Genomic DNA, 20368 nt, shown 5'->3' with positions numbered 1-20368 from the left:
ACAAGTGATGCTGAATGACCTGTAAATACCCATGTTTGATCGTGGGGTTCTTTCAAGCAAACCTGGAGTGCTCATGAATCAGCCGCTTGTTTATTTGTGTGAAGGACATCCAAATGGAACGGATCTGACGGGGAGGATTACCTTGGCGGCAACATTTCACATCTATCATGGGGCAGAACAAAACACTGGGGGAATTAGCAAAGCATCGGAGGTGGCATTATCGGCTGTTAATATTGCTGTTGAGTCATCTGCGTCGCAACTGCCGCTTTTATGTTAATCCAGAGTGACACTTTCAGATGATAAACAACACATTTACAGTATTTTCTCCAACGCACCATTCCCATAGCTTTAGAAGCCGTATCGTTATGATTTCATAGACAGTTGATGTAAGTCGACTTGATCTAGTTTAGGGCTGCAAAAGGGGCTGTCAAATTATTGCTATCTCAGTTTTAATTGGCTTAATATCGACATCGCAAGAAGCCACATTATTGCAAAATCACTAAGGTCTTCCATCTGACTGCGGTAAATACACTTTTGGCTAATGCAGGCAGGCTATAACTTCTGAGGAAACATTTTTAGCCCTAAACTAGTGTGATGCTGATATTTTTTTTTTGTGCATTTTATAATTATTCATTATTGCTTAATTTATTTATGCCTTCCTGTCCTAAAATATAGTCACGTAAGAGATCATTTAATTATTAATACATCTAACCCCAAGGAATGTAGTTTCCAATAACGTCGTCCCAAGAGGAACACAGCATGCAACATTAGTATGTGCATTGTAAAATATAGAAATGTTAACACATTTATATATTTTTAAAAAATACAAAGACCTTGTATGTAGCATGTATGGAATGTGCAGAATCACATGGGACTGGGCTGTTTTCTATTGACATGTGAATGAGATGGATATCAATGACAGTTGCCAGGAGTATTCAAAATTACATTGGATATAGTTGGAAAAGTCAGTGTGAAATATGTGAAGAACGGAGCTGGTGCTTAAAGTGTGTAAAAAGACAGGTCTCCTAGCAACGTCTACAACTTTGCATAATTTATAGGGCTGGGACGATGCACTTTTGTTACGATCCGATACGTATCACGATACTCGGGGGATAATCCGATGCGTTTTGCGATACAGTAAAGTCATTTTGATAAGTAAAGTTTGTTTTAAAATGTGTGAAAAGAAAAGTCATGTGTCCAAAGATAAACCAAATGCCATTTCACATTTATTAAAGGGGCTATGCAGAGTTTTTTTTTTTTTTTTTTCCTCCCCCTACATGCTCCAGCCATGTCCTAATGTGTAGAATGAGCCCAGACTTATCCACCACAACTGCCTCTAAAATCCTGCACTGTCACTCGAAAAGTTTTTACTGCGGGTCCGAAGTGCCGTCATGCACAAGCTTAGCATAAACTGCAGTTATGCGTAAGACCTGAGGTGGCAGTAGCGAGTATTAAATGACCAACTTGCATCTAGTCTCTTTAAAGGAACAGTTTTGACATACTGAGTCTTTGTGCGTGCCCATGGAAGAGCTTTTTCGCTTCTAACCTCACCCCGTTTGGAGCTATAGGAATACATTGGGAGAGGCCAAATGTAAAACGACCAAACATCTTTGGTCCTTTTGCCTGACTGAGCGCACTCACAAAGACCAGACAGGTACGCATCAACTCGTCTAAGCTCAGCTAAGAACATATCAATCTCAGTATGTAAAAATGGTGGCCTTTTCCTTTAAGTGTTAAGATTGAAAGTGCATGAACACAAAATGTAACAAAGTGCTGTGTGACTGGAAAACAAAGGAGTTGACGAGATGACGAAGGGGGATAAAAATGCCTCCAAACACAAGTATTGAAAGTACTGTGATACTTCATAAATTATCGCAATACTTAGTATTGCACCAAAAGTATTGTGATCCGATCCAATATTTTGTCCCAGCCCTAATAATTTATTGGATTTTGGGGAAATGTATTGAAAAAATTAAGTCAACACACTCTGCTCGCTTGCTTGTAAAACTCTGTGTTTTAGTCAACTCTACTGTTATTAAAAAAGGCAGATAGTTTTACTGATGCTGTGACACTTTTTGTTAGACATGAGCTGCAATCGTAGCGATATACAGTAAATAAGTGCCCCTGCATTTCTCAACCAGGACGTGAATAAACTTTGCAGGGGTTTCAAAGTTAAATGTGATCCTGTAAGTAAATGCAACAATGTTTTATCCCAAGAATAAAAAGCAACACAAAGCTATAAGATCTTTCAAAACCGAAACATGCCCTCGGATTCCTCTGGGTTTATGTTCCCGTATACAGTATGTCGGACAAATAAACATACAGCCGCTCTGATAATCGGCATCGCTTATCCGTTCATCTCCTGTAGATATCATTGTGCACGTCGCGCTGTTTGTCTCTCTAGTAAAGAAAGCGTCTCACTTTGAACCGGCTCATCTCCCCTGTGCACCGTCACACCGCGCTGTAATATTTATGAGTTTATAACACGACAGACAGAGACCTTCAGCGGCGATCTGTCAACGCATCACAACAGCTCCACATAGAGAACAGAACACGGGAAATGCAAGACGAGGACAGACCGTGAAACTGCTCGTAACCTATGTGAACAGTATAGCTCGCGCCTATATAGGAGAAAGATATGTTTTGCGGATTGGTATTCAGAAAGTTTTCAGACTTCTCAATTATTTTCTATTGTAGCAGCGCAGGAGTTTTATTGTGTAGAATATATAGCCCTGTTTTTATTTTGTATTAGAAACCTTCGGCCCAACTTGCTGTATAAGCTTTAAGTGGAAGTTTTTTTTTCCTTCTCAATGTCTTTGGTGGAAGTGAGTAGGAAGCCATTTGAGAAAACTTCCTGGACTTTTTCTTTTTGATGTAGATCTCTGTCAAGCATTTTCTGTTTCACTGCCTCTGTTTGTTTCCGTTATTGTGAGTCAGAGTCCTGAATACATTTTGGCTAAACTGAATACAGTTCCCAACTTTACCTAGTTGCTATAACGCTAATGACTTGACCATCCCCCCGACCGCTGAACTTCCAGTTGCTGGACTTACTAATGTCCCAATTCAAATTCAATGTTTTTATTGGACATTATTATAAACTGTCACATCGCCCTAAAGATGGAGGTATGGGGTAACGGATAAACTTAAGTGTGTGCTGTTGAAGGTTTGAGGTCGGAGAGATGCGCCGAGACACTAACGAGCTGCCGGTTGTCTTCGAAAGTCGGTTTTATTTTATTTTATAATGAGGGTTTTGTTGGGAACTTTGTGAATAAAATCGAGTTGCGGATTAAAGGGGAAGGTGGGACAGATGGAGAGATGGAAGTTTTTTTGTTTTTTTTTTGTCTTCCTGATAAGTCCGCCCAGAGACTCTCGGGGGAATTGGGAAGCCGCCACTCCTGTCTCGCGCCTGATTGGTCCATTGCCCCTGCAGAGATGACCGGGACAGCTACAGACGTTTTTATCAAAAGCATGTTCATATCCAGGTCACTGCTAGTTCACTTCAGACTGCACCACGCTTCTCTTGTACTTTGACATGATGTGTTGCATGAATAACAACCCGCTGTGCTCCGGTGAATATGAGAATAGCAGTGACAGATTTCACTAAATACATTTATGCTACTGACAGCGATGAAGTTTTAATTTCAACAAAAAAAGGAAATAAGACACAGGCTGACTTGAATAGGGCAACAAGTTATATCATACTTGAATTTTTGCTGTAAACTGAATCTTAATTTTAAAAACAAATCTACTCACACTCAACTTTCAAAACTCAAAAATAAATCACAGCTATATAGTTTATAATATTGAAATTCTATCCATTTGTTTTTTTTTGGACTAGCAGAAGCAGCAGCAGCAGCAGCGGCAGCAGTAGTGCCTTCTGGCTTTTCTGACCAAGTTTCCGTTCCACAGAGTTTTGCTCCTCGCCTCAGGTCCAAGCAAACCCATGCGTGACTTTACAAAGGAATAAACATGTTTACTGTTTGGTAGGAGTTGACTTCTGTTTTGGAGCAGCATCAAGGGGTTTATGAAGGCAGCAAACACATGTTTATCATTCAGAGCAGTCCACATTAATTAACATCAGTCCATCAAGTTAATGTGCCAGATTTAGCCAATAGTCAAACTGTACTTCACAAAGCAAGGCATCTAAAAGCAAAGCTACTTTGTACATTATGTTCAGCGAGTGCAATGAGATTATTATTGGATTTTGTATGTGTTAAATAGTAATTATGCATTACACTTCGCGCCTTTCAAGATTCCCAAAGCTCTTTTCATTGTAGTCGTAAGCTACTGTTGGAGCCACAGCTGACCTGGGGCCTGGAGTAGTCAGGAATGTGGTTGCCAGTCTGTGCTATTGGCCTCTCTAACTCAAACACACTATATTCAAGTGTCTTATGCAAAACTCGTCACCCACCACCATACATACATATATTATGTACGATACGGTTTGTGTCCGAAGATCTATGGTAAAAGCATCGGTATTTTGAGGTATAAATAATGGGGTCATCAGACAGTACTGTTTCTACTCAGTCAACAAATAATAGTTGTTGTTTTTTTTACATTCTTATTATGTTAAAGGTGCAAGTTTTTGCAAGTTGGTCATTTTATGCTCACTACTGCTACCTCACGTCTTAGGCGTAACTGCAGGTTCTATGCTCTTGCATTTGCCTGGCTCTGCCATACTCTTCCCTGTCCATTCCACGCAGGGAAGTTAGTCTGATCACGGAGCAATTGGAGCAGTTTGAAAGGGTGGGCCTAACGTGCACAGATTGCCAGTGAAATAAACCAATTAGCAATTAGCGGACGTGACGACAGCTGTTGTCCAATTCGCAAAATATGAACTGAATATAAACTCGCGCTGAGAACGCGGAGGCAAAATCCTCGACTACTTCATCCATGATTAGTCTTGGCTGATGTTAATGTTGAACTAACAACATAGTGGTGCTGCAGCGAGTGACATAACCTTGTCAATTCTCTGTGACGGTCGTGATTGGTTCGGCCTTAGCCGCCAATCAGCAACTTGTTTACTGTGTATGGCCACACCCACCTTCTTTCACGCAGAAAGAAGTGGGTGTGGTTTATCAGGCTACTCTTGCATGACGGCAGTTCGGACCTGAATGAACAACTTTTTGAGTGACAGTGCAGGATTTTAGAGGCAGTTGTGATGAATAGGTCTGGGCTCATTCTAGACCTTAGGACATTGCTGGAACATGTAGGGGAGTAAAATACTTAATTTTAACATGTTTTAAACTCTGTATAGTCCCTTTTAAGTAACATATTTCACTTTGTGGATATACATGGCATTTCTTTAGGCCAATGAGAAATACTGTCTCTTAATAATGTCTATCGTGATATTGCACACCGGTATTGCACGTTTCTCCCGTATCGTGCAGCCCTAGCACAAGGCCACAAGTAGCTCAATTAATTATGAATCAGAGGACAGAGGCTGAAATATCTTTAAGAGATGGCAAACAAACTTTACAATGATTAGGCTGTATCAGTATTGACCCTGACTTAATATTCTCCCATTATACGAGAGGGAAAATGCCAAAAGTAAGTGTATTTTCTGAGATGGGATTCTTTCAGTCTCAGTTCTTTTTTATATTTTAATGCTCCAGACATGTGCCTTTGTGAATGAATCGTGATGTTGCAAATCTCATTTCATTGCAGTTATTAGAGAAATTGCTTTTATACATTCTACCAAAATGCTGAGGACTGGTGCCTTATTCTCCTGTATGTCTTTGCGGTAGATGAGGCTGTTTAAATGGACTGGACGGCTCCTCAAGACAGTTAGTAACACATATTTTAATTATTAAATATTTATTACAAGTTAATTAGAAATGGAAGGAGTGTCACTTTATCCCTACTGTCTGTTGGGCGTGTCCTCAGATCAGTTTTTAATTTGTTAAAACCCAGTCGGACATAAATCAAAAGGAGGGTCTTGTTCGTGACGGCCCAGAGTTAGACACTGCTAAAAAGAACTGAGCCGTCCCTTTAAATCACCCCCTTTAAGTGAGTCTGCAACAGAAACCCTTTTCCGCTCTGCAGTGTTGGCTCTGTTCATTTGGACACAGGTCAGGGGGCACCTGGCACTGAATCGGAGTTGCATTTTGTCACCAGCTTTTTACCACTCGCTCCTAAAACCCTCTCTTTCCAGCCGTTATGTTGGAAAAGCTGAAGCTGCTCTTTAGGTATAATGGAATAACAATGATTCCCACAGAGTAATGTCTTGGCTCTCACTGATGCTTATGGCTTATGTTTTTTACCCTTTTACAGTAAAAAAAAAAAAAAAAGCACCTCTGGGAGTTCAGTAAATACGATAAAAACGATTGCATTTTTTTTTTTTTTTTCATGTAATGGTTTAATAATTGCATAGATGGAATTTGCAAATAGTCTTGACAAATTGTATTTTACATTATCCACAAAACACTCTTTTAAAGTAACTTGTATAACCGTACATTCATTGCTTTCTTACCATTGATACAGTGGTATGCAAAAGTTTGGGCACCCCTTTAACTTTTCGACATTTTGCCATGCTATGGACCATAAACATAAATTATCCCAGCTTTATACTTCTCAATAACTTTATCCCGGACCTGTCTGGTGTGTTCTTAGACTTCCTGATGCTTCTGCTCTCCAACCGTCTCTTAACAGACCTCTGAGACCATCACAGAGCAGCTGTATTTGAACTGACAGTAGATTACACACAGGTAGATTCTATTTAGTCATTGGGTCAACATGTGAGCATTCAGAAATCATCAGGCAACTTCTGAAGGCAGTTGGTTGCACTAAAAGGAAAGGGTGCCTATCCTTTTGCACATCCCACTTTTCAGTTTTATATTTATTTAAAAAAAAATCAAAATCATGTATAAGTTTCATTTCACTTCACGACTGTGTGTCACTTAGTGTGTGTCTTTCATATACAATTTCAGCTAAATATATTTATGTTTATGGTCCATAGTATGGCATAATGTCAAAAAGTTAAAGGGACGCCCAAACCTTTGCATACCACTGTATACTGTTTTCATGCTGTGCTCACTGCGTTTCCAATGTGCTACAGCTACACATAAACCTTGAACTAGATCTTGATGTTACAGTTCCATTAATTATTTTTCTAATGTGCTCTTAATGATACCATTATGCGTGTGAATGTGATGTTTTGCATCTTTATAAGCATTTGTAAATAAAACTCTATGTAATACAGTCATGGCTAAATCTCATTCATATCGCCAATTCTGCAAAGCAAGGTGACCTCAGCACGACAGTTCGATGATCAATTTTTCAAAGAACAAAATGACCAAACACGAGAGAGACCTATGAAACGGTTTGATTAAAAATCAATGACGAATTGTGCTGCTATTAATCTTACTGTCATTGTGGTGTTCAGTTGTTGTAATTTGTCTTTTCTATTAATCAAGTTGAATTTTGTTGATGATTTAACCTGCAAATACACAGGGCTCGACAGTCCTTTCACCGGAATGCACACTCTGATCCCAGATGAATACCATTGATTAATTTAAGGTTACAGATTTTAGCCATATTTTCACGTATAGTGTTTTCTGACAAACAAACAAAAACACACTTTAGTTTGTAATTATTATCTAACTAATTGTTAGCTGATAAAGGCCTGTTGTGCCTTTAACACTTTCCTGTCTAAATGATCACATTTACATTGCGCTTTCCCTATATTCGGCATTCAAACTCTTACATTAAAGCTACACCGTGTAACATTTTGCCTCCAACATAGAATAAAATACAAGCATGTTTTATTACAGATATTCTTATAGGTAAAAAATAAACACCAAAAAAAGATGTGTTTGCTGTGACCTGACTAACTTTATTGGGAGCGGAGACGTCTCCAGCTCGTCTCGCCAAATGTGAGGTTTAAAAAGGTTAAATTGGTCCTTATCCAAATCCATTCGATACAGCAAACATAGCCATTTCTGTGTCAAGCTGGTCATTAGGGGCATGTTTAGCTGGAAACAGCATCATCCAAAATGTTGCGCAGTGTGCCTTTAAGGAGCCATTCACCATTCGCACAGCAGTGTGCACAGACACTGGCGGGTCAAGTCTCTTGCTTTTTAACCTGACAATATATTTCCTCCTGTTCGTTCCCTCCAGGTGTGGGAGCTGTCCTCTGGGGAGATGCTGCTGTCCATCCTCTTCGATGTTGCCATCATGTCCGTGACCCTTGACCCCGCTGAGTACTTTCTGTTTTGTGGCGGTACAGACGGCAACATTTTCCAGGTGTCTCTGTGTAGCCAGGTGAGACTCACAAACTTTCTAGTCACTATTTAAGTGTATGGCATGACTTCCCGAGAGTGTTTTGAGTTATATTCTTCCACCTTATTTGCTTTTCACAATGTGGCACTTGTGGCTCATTGAGTCACATCATAATTCCTCATCAGTTTGTGGTCCTTGGATGTAACATGTTAAGGGATCCCAAGTTTGATCTTGTTACTGCAGGATTGACACAGTGAGTATTAATTAGCCGGATGAGGGTAAGTCTTTCTGAGAAGATTCCTCTGTATCATAGTCTTTAGTCAGCAGCATAGTTTTCCCTCTTTCTCTCTCTCTGCTGTTTCTTTTTCATTGCAGATTAGCATGTTGGAGCTTAGCACTGTACTAATCCCCCAAACAAACGTCTTTGATAAACACTGCCTTTCGATCCATTCTCTCCTCTAAAGCTACTGATACTGTCTACGGTCTCAAAGCTGCTGCTCTCGCCTAACGTGAACTATGGAATTTACCGGCTTGTGTTTACATAACTAAATATTTCACCATTTGCACGAGTTAACCAGTAATGTAGTTGTCAGGAACCTCAGTTTGTTGAGCATTTGCACACGGATCCAAAGGTCTGATCCTGTCAACACATTCCTTTAGTGCAGTGCATTACTTTGGCCCTCTTCCGATGTCGTGAACTATTATTTATGATAATTTTGCAATTATACTGCTTTGTGGTCCTATATACAGTATTTGAAATATTCCCTGGCACTTCACTCTGAATCCATTTTCCTACTCTGTAAATGCCATTTCTCTTCCAACTGTAAGAAGTGTGACATTGTCAGGATGTGACACATTCATGTGTTTCTCACTTTGCATTTGGCATTTCATTATGAGGCCCTAAGCCTTCCCGACTCACAAAGAGAGTTCATTATAAAAGTGGGCTTATTCTGAACTGTTACAACTGCTCACGAGGGAGAGTAGGAGGAGGAGATGACAGTTTAAAGGTGCAGTCACTCGCAGTCAGGTCTTGGTTCTTCCTCCCTTGAATCTTTCCCAAGCCCCGAAATCAAAGATGGCCAAACATATTGTTTTTTCTGTCCCCTGCGGCATGTTCACAATAGCCTTGGCCCCCCACTGTCCTGTCTCAACCACTGCTCCCTACTGTGCTCTCCCCACTAATGGTCTTACAGACAATAGACCGAAGTGCTACCGTTTTAGATTTTTGACATTTCAAAAATGATTTAACTTAAAAAAAAATACACATGCTATGCTCCTTTTTGGAAACTCTGAAGCCTCGTTTAATCATAAGCCACTGTTTTGTCTGTTGGCCATGTGTGTGTCATCCACACATTGCATCTTTTTGATATTTCATATGTGAGAGTGGAGGCTCCCCTTAGGCAATAATGCAAGTTAAAGCTTGATTTTAGACTTTTTGGGAATATCATAGTTTATTCTGACAAGTAAGACCAAGTGCATCAAAGCTGATCTAAGAATTTGCAATTCTTGCTCATGAAATGATAATTGCGAAATAATATGAATGACTCCATTTGACTTTTGGCAAGCTTACATCGGCGTATCTGTGTCATACACAGCTAAACACAGTACCAGCAATAATAAGTTGCTGGTCCAAATCATATAAATGTCAAGTCTGTTAATTGGTGAAGTTTTCAAGCGTTTATAAAACATATTACAGACAAAAACTTGGTCTCACATCATCACAACATCCTGGACATTTTAGAGATTTATGTCTTAAAGCAACTCAAAGCATTTCCGGCCTTCATGCGAGTCTTAAAACATCCTGACATAAATAAAAATATTCCCATCCATCTGTCTTTTCCTCTCGAGGATGTTTTTTGCTGTCGCTGTCAGATTACTCAACGTGGCTCTCTTCTCACCTTTTTAAGAGTTCAAGCCTTTTCTACCTGAAGAGACGCTTGTTTTTCATTCACCAGTTTAAACCCGATTCAAAGTGTAATGAAGCGGAGTTGATCCCGCGGCAGCTTCCAGGGGCTCTGCGCCTGTGACGAGTTTATCAATGAACAGTCTAGCGGCAACAACAAGCCAGAGGTCGCTACGAGTCACTGCATCATTACCACTGTCGCTGTCACAGAGCTGATGGACACAACACATTTAACTGCACTGTAGTCTTGAATTTGAATCCGCTTTCCTCGGCGCCACCTGGTTACACTGATTGATGCAGCGTTTAGTGATTTATTCCTTCTAAACATCAGTCATTGTGCAAGGCCAAAGTGGCAAACAAGCGGGGGCAGAGTGCCACTTGGATGTTTATGCGACCCATGTTTTGCATACGCTCATTCATCATGATTTCAGATTCATCACAAGGAGTGGAATAAGGATTTTTCGGTCTCGGCACTCTAACTATTCTGGAAGTTGACTGATTGTGTATATAGCTGCATTTAACCTGTGGTTTTTATCATTTGTGTCGGCTCAACTGAGGAACTTCTTCTGCCACCGTCTCAAGACCCACTTTGCATCAAAGCTCGCCATCAATACAAATATTCAGTAACCTAAGAGGTACAGGATTACACAGTCAACATGTGTAAGCAATGGCCGCTGGTTGCACTGCTTTATGACCGCGACGCAATGGGGCCGACATTACCCGCCATTGCTGTAGTACCTCCATATGTGGGCGGCAAAACAAGCTAGTTTTCCATTAGATAGCATTGCACTTTACATACGATTTAAGCAAATGTTGATTATATCCTGATATCAATTTTTTGGAACTTTATACAGCTAGATATTGCTCCAGAAATAACTCTGGGTTTGTTACAATTAAAGAGACCAGGCTGGTTTGCGTTAGCATTAGAGCTAATGGTTCAGGGGCGGTTACAATCGAACATCACACGAGAGCCGAGTCTAGAGTGAAGATCCCGCCCTTTTGCCCTTTTTAGGAACATGCTCCATCAGAGCAGGGTAGGAGGAGTCTTTAAATCCGCCAGATTTCCCTTTCGAACGTTGTCATTGTGGTAAACGAGGAGGAGGGAGTGAAGAGAAGGAGTCTATTATTATTATGTCTATGTGTGTAATAGGTGGGAGGGTGCCTAAAAATGTCAAAGTGTTTTGCTTTAGTGAAACAGACGTGGCTTTGGGTGTAATAAAAACACCTTGAACCATGAGTGACCTTGAAATCCACATTTTCAAGTTTAATGCATTATCAATAGCCAGAAAGCATTAAAATGATAAAAGTTGTACAGCAATGAAAGAGTAAACATTGCACAGTATTGTTAGGATCACTCAAGGAGAAGTGAAGGGTGGCTATTGTCAGATGAACACCCTTCACAAGTCCAAACTTTGAACTTGTCAATCACTGCAGCCTTCCTTTGCTGGTCACCATTCTGCATATTAATCTTGATTCCAATGAGATTCATAGGGTCTGATTAAATGTAATATTCTTGTTCTTACCAGACCCGTGTTCGCTTTCATTCATACCTTTTCCACGTTTCCCAGGTGTTTGATTCTGCCCCTAGCGATACGTAAACAGTGTATAACATTGCATCGGTCAGGGATACACAAGCTCTTTGGCGGTTCCAGACTCGTTCACGCCGGCAGACCTGCTGATGTAACCAAATCTATAATTGATGCAATTAAGGGAATCGATCAAAGCGTTTAAGGCCGGCAGCAGGCCAGAGCAGGAGGAAAGGCAGAGGCGCTGTCGGGGCAGGAGATAGTGGAGCCGCAGACTAATGAAGCTGGCGGCGGTTAAAGTGTTGGACCTCTGTGTGTTTCAGATGCTCAGCCGGGACAAGCAGTTTCAGAGCGGAGACAACGGCAACCAGGTGTTTAAAGGACACAGGTGAGACTCCGAGTTGCACAAGTGATGAAATTCTGGTTAATCAATTTGTTCATGTGTTTTTGAGCAATTTGTTGATAACAGGGTGTCTGCGGATCCTGAAAGAAGTAAAAGTGGCTAAATCATTTTGACCAGCATTAGCATTTCCCCTTTGTACCCCTGGCATTAGGGATAAACTGCAGTAGCATCAGTGCCTCTTGCATTACTAACCCCTTAAAGGCTAATCCAATGCTCACGCTTTTCGGTTGCTGTAAAGTAATATGAATAGTCAAGCTGTTACATAACATAATTAGCTTTTTTGTTGTTGCTTATTTTGCAACGTTAAAAGTGTTCCTTACCACTAGGTTTGCTGCACTCACGCTCCTGTTACACCTTGAATGTTTAAAGTTCAAAATCAAGTTCAAAGGCTTACAATATTTCGAGAGGGTCTTAAATGTGTCTTTCATTCCCCCTCTGTTCAATTTTTATTTCATCTGCAATCTAATGTGCAGTATGACCTTTCTTTCTAATTTGTGCAATTTGCATAGCTGTAAAATATTAGGTGTGTCCAGAAAGTAATGAGTGTCATGTAATTACTGAACATTGGTTTCATCCAATTATCATCATGGAAAAGATGCAGCATGACTGGATGATTTTTGTTCAATTTTGTACACTTTCCGTGATGGTGATCAAGTGGAATGACATTTACAGCCCATGTAGCTCTTCGGACACGACCACAGTGATCCCCTTTTTAAATGGGGAGAAATTACACTGTGATTATTGGACGGATTGACTAAAATAAGAAAAAGTAATATTTTGAAGTAACCAATAATTGCGACTTCCGTTCTATTTTCATTTAGCCTTTTGGTTCTTTAACCTCTTAACCTCCACCTTAACCTCTTAACCTCCGCCTTAACCAAGCACACACTGCCTCTAGGCCAGTGTAATTTTAAAGCTAAGACCTACAAAACCGATCTAAGATTTGTCCTCTCGTCATCGCTGCGTTGTAGCTTTGTGGACACCTTTTGTGGCTTTTTTGCGTTTTAGTTTTTTTGCATTTTTTGTTTATTCATTTATTTTTTTACACTGTTTAGCCATGTTTTTGACACTTGTGATGCTTTTTTTTTGATGATTTTGTCCTGTTTTTTTGTATCCTGTAACTTTTGACCAAAGCAATTTCTGGACCACAATCATGAACGTTGTCTCCCACTGCAGAAATCTGGTGACTTGCCTCTCAGTGTCGATGGATGGGACACTCCTCCTGTCAGGATCCCATGATGAAACAGCTCGACTTTGGGACATTCAAAGCAAACAGAGCATCCGCTGCCTCACGCACAAAGGTACACACCCACTCACTCACATTACGTCTGCTCTGCCGCTGGGAAATCCATTTGAACAGAGTATGTCGACCATAAAAACCCCAAAGCTTATTGACTGTAAAACATTCCTCCTTAAACAATAAAAGGCTTTTACCTCAGAACTACACAAGGAACTCCCACACGTCCTTTCATAGTTGACGCCCCCAAGCACCTCAAAATACATTCTACCAGGAAAACCCCGACCTTTTATAGCTCTTTGCTGTAAACAAGATTATAGCAAAAAGCCGAGGAACAATGTCAGATTTCTGTTCGCTTTCAGAAAAATGATCTAATTACGATTTATCTGAGTAATAAAGATTCAATTTACAATTTAAACATAAAAATCAAGATTTAGTCCATGTTCCTCGTAGCTTTAAAGGAATAGGCCACCGTTTTTACATACTAAAATATGTTCTTACCTCACTTTAGACGTGTTAATATATCCCCGTCTGGTCTTTGTCCGTGCGCTCTGCCAGGCAAACGGAGCACATACGCAGCCTCTCCCATATGTCATATAGCTCCAAAAAAGCTCACGATAGAAGCTACCAAGCTCTTCCACGTGTTCCCTATTTAAATAAAGTTACGTGAAGTGTTTTCATGCGAAGTATATTTACACAGAAATGTAACATGTCGATTTTATAAGCAAATAAAAAGGGGGACTATATTGTGAGGCGTAATGATACGAGGAGTAAAACGTCCGCGCAGTAACTCCTAAAGGTTATTGACGGAAGTGAGCGGGGGAAGTCTTTCGGAGTTACTGCGCGGACGCTGTGCTCCTCGTATCATTACGCCTCACAATATAGTCCCCCTTTTTATTAGCTTATAAAATCGACATGTTACATTTCTGTGTAAATATACTTCGCATGAAAACACTTCACGTAACTTTATTTAAATAGGGAACACGTGGAAGAGCTTGGTAGCTTCTATCGTGAGCTTTTTTGGAGCTATATGACATGTGGGAGAGGCTGCGTATGTGCTCCGTTTGCCTGGCAGAGCGCACGGACAAAGACCAGACGGGGATATATTAACACGTCTAAAGTGAGGTAAGAACATATCTTAGTATGTAAAAACGGTGGCCTATTCCTTTAACATTTATGAGAATACCATATTTTTCTGACCATAAGTCGCACCAGCCTTGGCAACTATCTGGGCATGGAGGTGTAACTGCACCGTTGACAAGCCTCTCCCGGCAGCATGTTGTTCAAGCTCTCATTTGCAAACTCGTTCCTCTAGCTGTAGCCATGTAGCTTTTAGCCCGTGATTAACTTTTTTTATTTTCTTCATTAGAGTAAGAGCTTTTTGCCAGTCCCTCACAAGTTTCTTGCTCATTCCAAACTTTATTTTTTTTATTTTTTATTTTATTTTCAATAGTACGGTAAGTACGTGCTTTATTTGTAATTGTTAAAGAGTAGCAGATAGTGGTACACAAGCCTAGAGCGCCCTCTAGCGGTTGTCAGTGTGAAAATAACACAACGTTAAATTATATATTTTGATATGTAAGTCGCACCTGAGTATAGGTCGCACCCCCAGCAAAAATATGAAAAAAGTGTGACTTATAGTCCGGAAGATACGGTACACTTGATGCATTTCACAACATTTCCATATAGCTCTTTATAGATACCATCTTGTCTTAATCCTGAACTCTTTTGAGTAGAATATTTACAGCAAGAGACTCTTCTCCATAACTATAAAATTCTTCGTACTGCCTTGAATGTAAGCGTTCTAAAGTTATCCTCAAAGTCATCTCTGCTGTGATTGGTCACCAAAGTGTTTAAAATGCTTGCCATCACTCTCCCTTATGTGTTCAGACTCCTCAAGTAAAAGTCAATCAATAAACAATGGACTACATTAAGCTCATCCATTCCTCCTCACTGAGCAGCTGTTGTCTTGCTCATTTATGTTCCCGCCTCTATACTTTATCATATTGCGTCTATTTTTGGACATCTGACTAAGCAGACTTGTTTCTTGGCCTCTGTCTCGACGGAGGTAAAGGGGGTGTTCCCTTTTTTTTAGCAGTCGCTACTTTATTAATGATGCTCTGAGGCGCTGACCCTGATGGAGCTTTTTACTTGCTCTCATTCATAATAAGTGATTCTGCCGCGGCTGACAAGAACACGCAGAAGAAACGCCCCGCGGTGATCATGAGTGGCACTTTGTAATTAAACAAATCCTCTCTGTGCCGGCCGTGCTCCGAAGGCGATCGCACACTTCAAACGGGCTGTCAGGAGATGATAATCCCTCCTTTGGCCGGACCGTGGAGTGGTGGTCAGCCCCCGCCCACTAGACATTTACAGACATTTCTCCTGCAACTGCTGGTGTTGAATGAGAACCACTGTGGCAGAAAAGGCCCTCATCATCAGTGACTGTGGCACTTCCAAACCAAAACCAAATTTGTTGCAGCCACAGCAATTCAGCTGTCCTGGAATTCAAGAAGATATTGACCCGAGATGAAAGGAATTTTGCAATGGGCGGGTATTAAGCAAAATCAACATTTTAGAGCTTTGTGTTATGTGAATGTTGTTCCAATCCCTCCACACGTGGAGCTGGGGTTTTTAGACATTCATGAATGTTTGAGAATTTTCTTTATATTTCCTCCAAAAAATCAAAGTGTTGTGACTAATTTAGTTTTCCCTACACGACTCAAACCAATTTTCACTGTCACACCTGGAAAAAAGCGTAGTTTATTTCAATAAAGGTGCACAAGTATTTGTTTCACATTTTATTGATTTATCAAATGGTATGAAATACAGCGTTAGAGATGGAAAAGAGTAACTTAGCTGAACATTATTTTTCTCTACAACAAGTGCAGCCTCAGCAGAAAGTCAGAAGCGGTTTAATAGTTTGTTTTCATTTGGACTCTACTTTGTTTAAGTCAGTGTTCTATCACTGTCCAATAGTAGTCAATCAAAAAGCAGCAAAGTTAGCAAACTTCGAACTTCCAACCGATGATTAATGTGCTCCTGCTAAGAACTGTAGCGAAGTTCTGATTGGAGGAGAAAGGTGTTTAAATTGTATTGTTGCTTTGTATCCTCACTCTGACGGAGAGGTTAGCCCATCAACCTCTGTGGGTTAGCGCACTTGCCTCAAAGCAAAAAGGACCTGGGTTTGATGGCCCTATCCACATGAAACAAAATCTGGCATAAAGGTCAACGTCTTCTCCATCTGCACAAATGGCTTAGATTAAATTATTTTCTCCTGAAGGTATCCAAAAGGGAATCAAAACCTTGCCGTTCCCGTGAGGAATGGAGCCCTAACCCCTACTCCCTCACACGTAATATTGTGAAGCTGTAAAGTGACCATAGTTGTAAAGTGACCATATTGTTTTGTCTTACAAAAGCAGTCTTTCTCCCATAGAGTTGTACTGGCACCTGACATTATTGTTATGTCATCATGCGAGTGTCCACAGTCCGATGTGATCTTGTGTATTCAGTAACATGCACTGTTCCAACACACATACTAAAAACGGATTATAACATAAGATCAAACTCAGTTTGTAAATTCTACAACACGTACGATCTATACAGTGAATGTAAGTCTCTTCATTCTCAAACCCTTTGTAATGATTACATGTTATTATATAGTAGCTATACAGTGTCCACTTCTTTGTGGGTTATCTCTGGCCTGTTCAGCGACATGCATGTTTTTGATGTATTGGAGTCTCTAAAAATGTTCCAAGTGAATGGGAGATTATGGCTGTCTGTCAGGTATGCTTTACGCGTCGGATTTGAGGATCAAACATGGGTCACATTTGCATAACCACAAATTTAATCACACAATTATAATTTCAGGAGGAAAAAAAATCTGTTCCGATGCCAATGTTCTTTTACTGGAAAACAGCTTTTTTATGACGCCATCAGACAAGCCAGAAATGGCATAAAACTGTGGTGAATTGCTGTTTAAACACATGCTAAATTGGACTGTCTGAAGCAGAGTCATGGGTTATTTAGCTTTTCTAAATGGGTCACTACCAAATTGAGTTTGAGAAACACTGCCTCAGAGAAAGTACCAAAAAGGTAGTGCACTATATAATCAATTGGATGTTGCTAATGATTAAACTTGTTTGGCAATAACTTTGAGAGAAGCCTTCATTGTCTTGTATGCCGTTGGCGTCTCACACGGTTTCATTTCACTCAGCAGCACAGTGGTCCATTGGGATTGCGCATCAGACATTCTTGTGTGGATGTTGCGACTCGCCGCCTGATCAGTTAGAGTTTTGCTCCCGAAAACAATTAATTTAACTCTGTGCTTTAGGAAAATGTAATTAAACGAGGATCACAGCTTCTTGGAGAGCTACTGGCCAACTCGGAGGGACCACTTTAAAGTTAATGTAATCAGGGAGACTTCCTCTTTTTGTGATTTCAAAGCCGTTACAACAACAGCAGGATCTGGGGCCTTCTACAGAGACGGCATACAGAAACAGATTTCAACTGGTGAGTTCAGACAGAGTTCACCACAGAGGTACACCAAGGTGGAAATGCAAAAAGATATGAATCTGTTCCACTCTGAAATCTGCAACTGTGTGCTCCTGTCTCCTCGAGGCTGCTGACTTTTCGATGTATGAAATCTCCTGGACCATTATTAAGTATCAACGGCCTGTCAGCGCCGTCGTTCAGCTGCGGGCGTCAGAGCGAGACCTCTCCACTCTACAACCAGCTCCGACACAGCCCAAACAACCCCTCCATCTCAGAAATCATTACCACAAACTGACTGACAGCCCAGAGGCGAGACGCTGCATTTAAAACGACGATGACACCCGAAGGCAACAGGACAGCCAACAAGGACACCTGAAGGCAACATGTCATTTTCTACAAAGGCTCTTATCGTACAAGCAGAAGCACTGCTAAGTGATGATAAACCTCCCGAAATGAGTTCATCCCCAAGCGTATTCATGAAGGGTTCATTTAAAAAGAAAGATAACTTGTTATATTAATGTTATGGATGACGTAGGCTTTACTTTTTTGTTTGATTAGTAGCTTGCGGGCACTCGCCAACGCTCTTTGAAATGTAACCTTTTGTCTATAGAATGTTCCCATGTTCCTATTTTGTGCTATGTTGACATCATAAATCCCCCAAAATAGAAAAAAACAAGGCACTGTCTGGTGAAAAATAATGAAATGCGTTCATTATGATGTCTAAATGGACAAACATAGCCCCAACTCGTTTCAGCCTAAAAGGTCTTCATCAGGGGAAGAAAAAAAATCACAAATTCCAATATGGAAAATATAATATAATATAATATAGTAAATTAATGTAAATGTTTACATTTTTGAACTCAATAAAATCACTCTAGGCTCCCGCATTTAGCACACTGAGTGAACAGAACTGAAATGGATAACGATCAAAAACTTGTAAAAAGTCACAAAATCTGGACATGTCGTATATTATTGCGTTTCTTTTCTTTCTTTTTTTAGTCAGTGGGGCGTGGTGTTGCATAGCAAACACCTGTAAAGCCAACACTTCTCTCTCGCTCTCTCTCGCGTGTTTGACAAAGCAGAGCGGCTTCCCATGGAAAGATCGAAACAGTTGAGATTCTTAACATTTCTGAGTTTTTAAATGGTTAAAATTGGTCCAAGTATGGCAAGTAAACATCTGGGTTAAGTCTTCAATCCGAGAACCAGGCTGTTTAAAGGGTTTAGATGCAAGTTCGTGATTTTATACTCACTACTGCCACCTCAGGTCATATGTGTAACTACAGCTTCTATATTAAGAGTTAGTGCCTGTCGAGGAGAGGAGGAGAGAGGAGTTAATCAGAAAGGAGAGTGTTTCATAAAAGACATATTATCTCTGTTTCTAGAAAAAAAATCTGTGATTTTTATCAAAACTAGCCTTTAGCTTAGATTATCAGGAACTGAGGCACGTAGAATTAAACAGTTTTCACCTACGGAGAGCTTGAGAGCATGTGTCCATAGCTATAACATAGAATATGCGGTGGTGCAACAAATATCATGAAAAATGGTCTGGATTGTTGGCACTCAACAGCTAAATCCCCAAAACAGCGCAGCACTCAATGCGTTAACAATGGCAAAAAAGAAAGAAAAAGATGATACATTTTATAGGCGTCCATAGCTGTGTTTTTTTTTTTTTTGTGTGATTAGAACTACCTGCGGACCTCAGTAAAACTGAAATTACCCTTGTGTGTACCTTTTTCCTTCGAATGACGAACAGAGGATGACGGACGGATAACACTAAATGACAACAATCCTTTTGATTTGTGTTGTGCTATATGACTGTCTTTGGCAAGGTTTGTTTGTGCTTTGCAGTAGCGACAAAAGCCGCTTCTTATCACATGCCACGACAAACGGCATCTACATTGTGTGTCTGGGATTTTTCTATTCTCATAAAACAGCAATAGCTTTTCTCTTTAAATCCATTCGCTCTGATGCAGCCTCTTGTAAACTTTGCCACAAACACATCCAAACTGTACATCCATGATCCAAATCAGAACTTTCTCTTATAAACTTTTTAAATGGATTAAAAAAAAGGCATCTGTTTCCCTCACTAGATTTCAAGCACAGGTTTCAAAACACCACCATGTTAATTTATGTGGTACTAGAATTTCCAATTTCTCACAGACATAGAACCTTAGAGGGTTTCCATACATTTTACCTTTTACCTGAGGTCCCTAAGTAATTCTAGTCCCGTGTGAATGCAGTTTTAAATTGTGTGTCAAGCCTATCCTGCCCATTTTGTGATAAGCGTTAGTGTAGTTTTGGTGCGTTGCCTCCTCGGCCCACATGTACGTAAATGTTTAGGTCTTATCTCCTGCTAGCTTCTCCCTCTGAAGTGGGTTGGCAGCACGTCAGCCTCTAGCACGCTGATGTATGGCGCTTGGACCACTTTTGGACCATTAGTGTAATTCTTGCGGCTTCTGCCAAGCACCCAATCAATATTTGTAATTGAGTGGGAGATAATTAGCCAGTTTCTATTACCACAACAAGGTAAAAATCTGCTCAGAGTTTAGGAACACACCTGAGCTTTACATTACATGACACGGACC

At 40.4% G+C, this 20368-nt stretch overlaps 1 protein-coding gene across 1 annotated transcript in view; it reads left to right on the top strand.

Annotated features, from left to right (window-relative positions):
• wdr18 (WD repeat domain 18) overlaps nt 1–20368 on the top strand; it is a 40638-nt gene that overhangs the window by 7145 nt on the left and 13125 nt on the right. Inside the window, exons 5-7 of the mRNA XM_079575613.1 lie at nt 8119–8262; nt 11973–12037; nt 13229–13353. Coding sequence (XP_079431739.1) covers nt 8119–8262; nt 11973–12037; nt 13229–13353 — 334 coding nt within the window. The remainder of the gene's footprint in view (nt 1–8118; nt 8263–11972; nt 12038–13228; nt 13354–20368) is intronic.

This window comes from Gobius niger (assembly GCF_951799975.1).
Source record: "Gobius niger genome assembly, chromosome: 17".
Classification (NCBI taxonomy): domain Eukaryota; kingdom Metazoa; phylum Chordata; class Actinopteri; order Gobiiformes; family Gobiidae; genus Gobius; species Gobius niger.
Note: the sequence above shows the minus strand (reverse complement) of the source record. Positions and strands in the feature narration are given on the sequence as shown.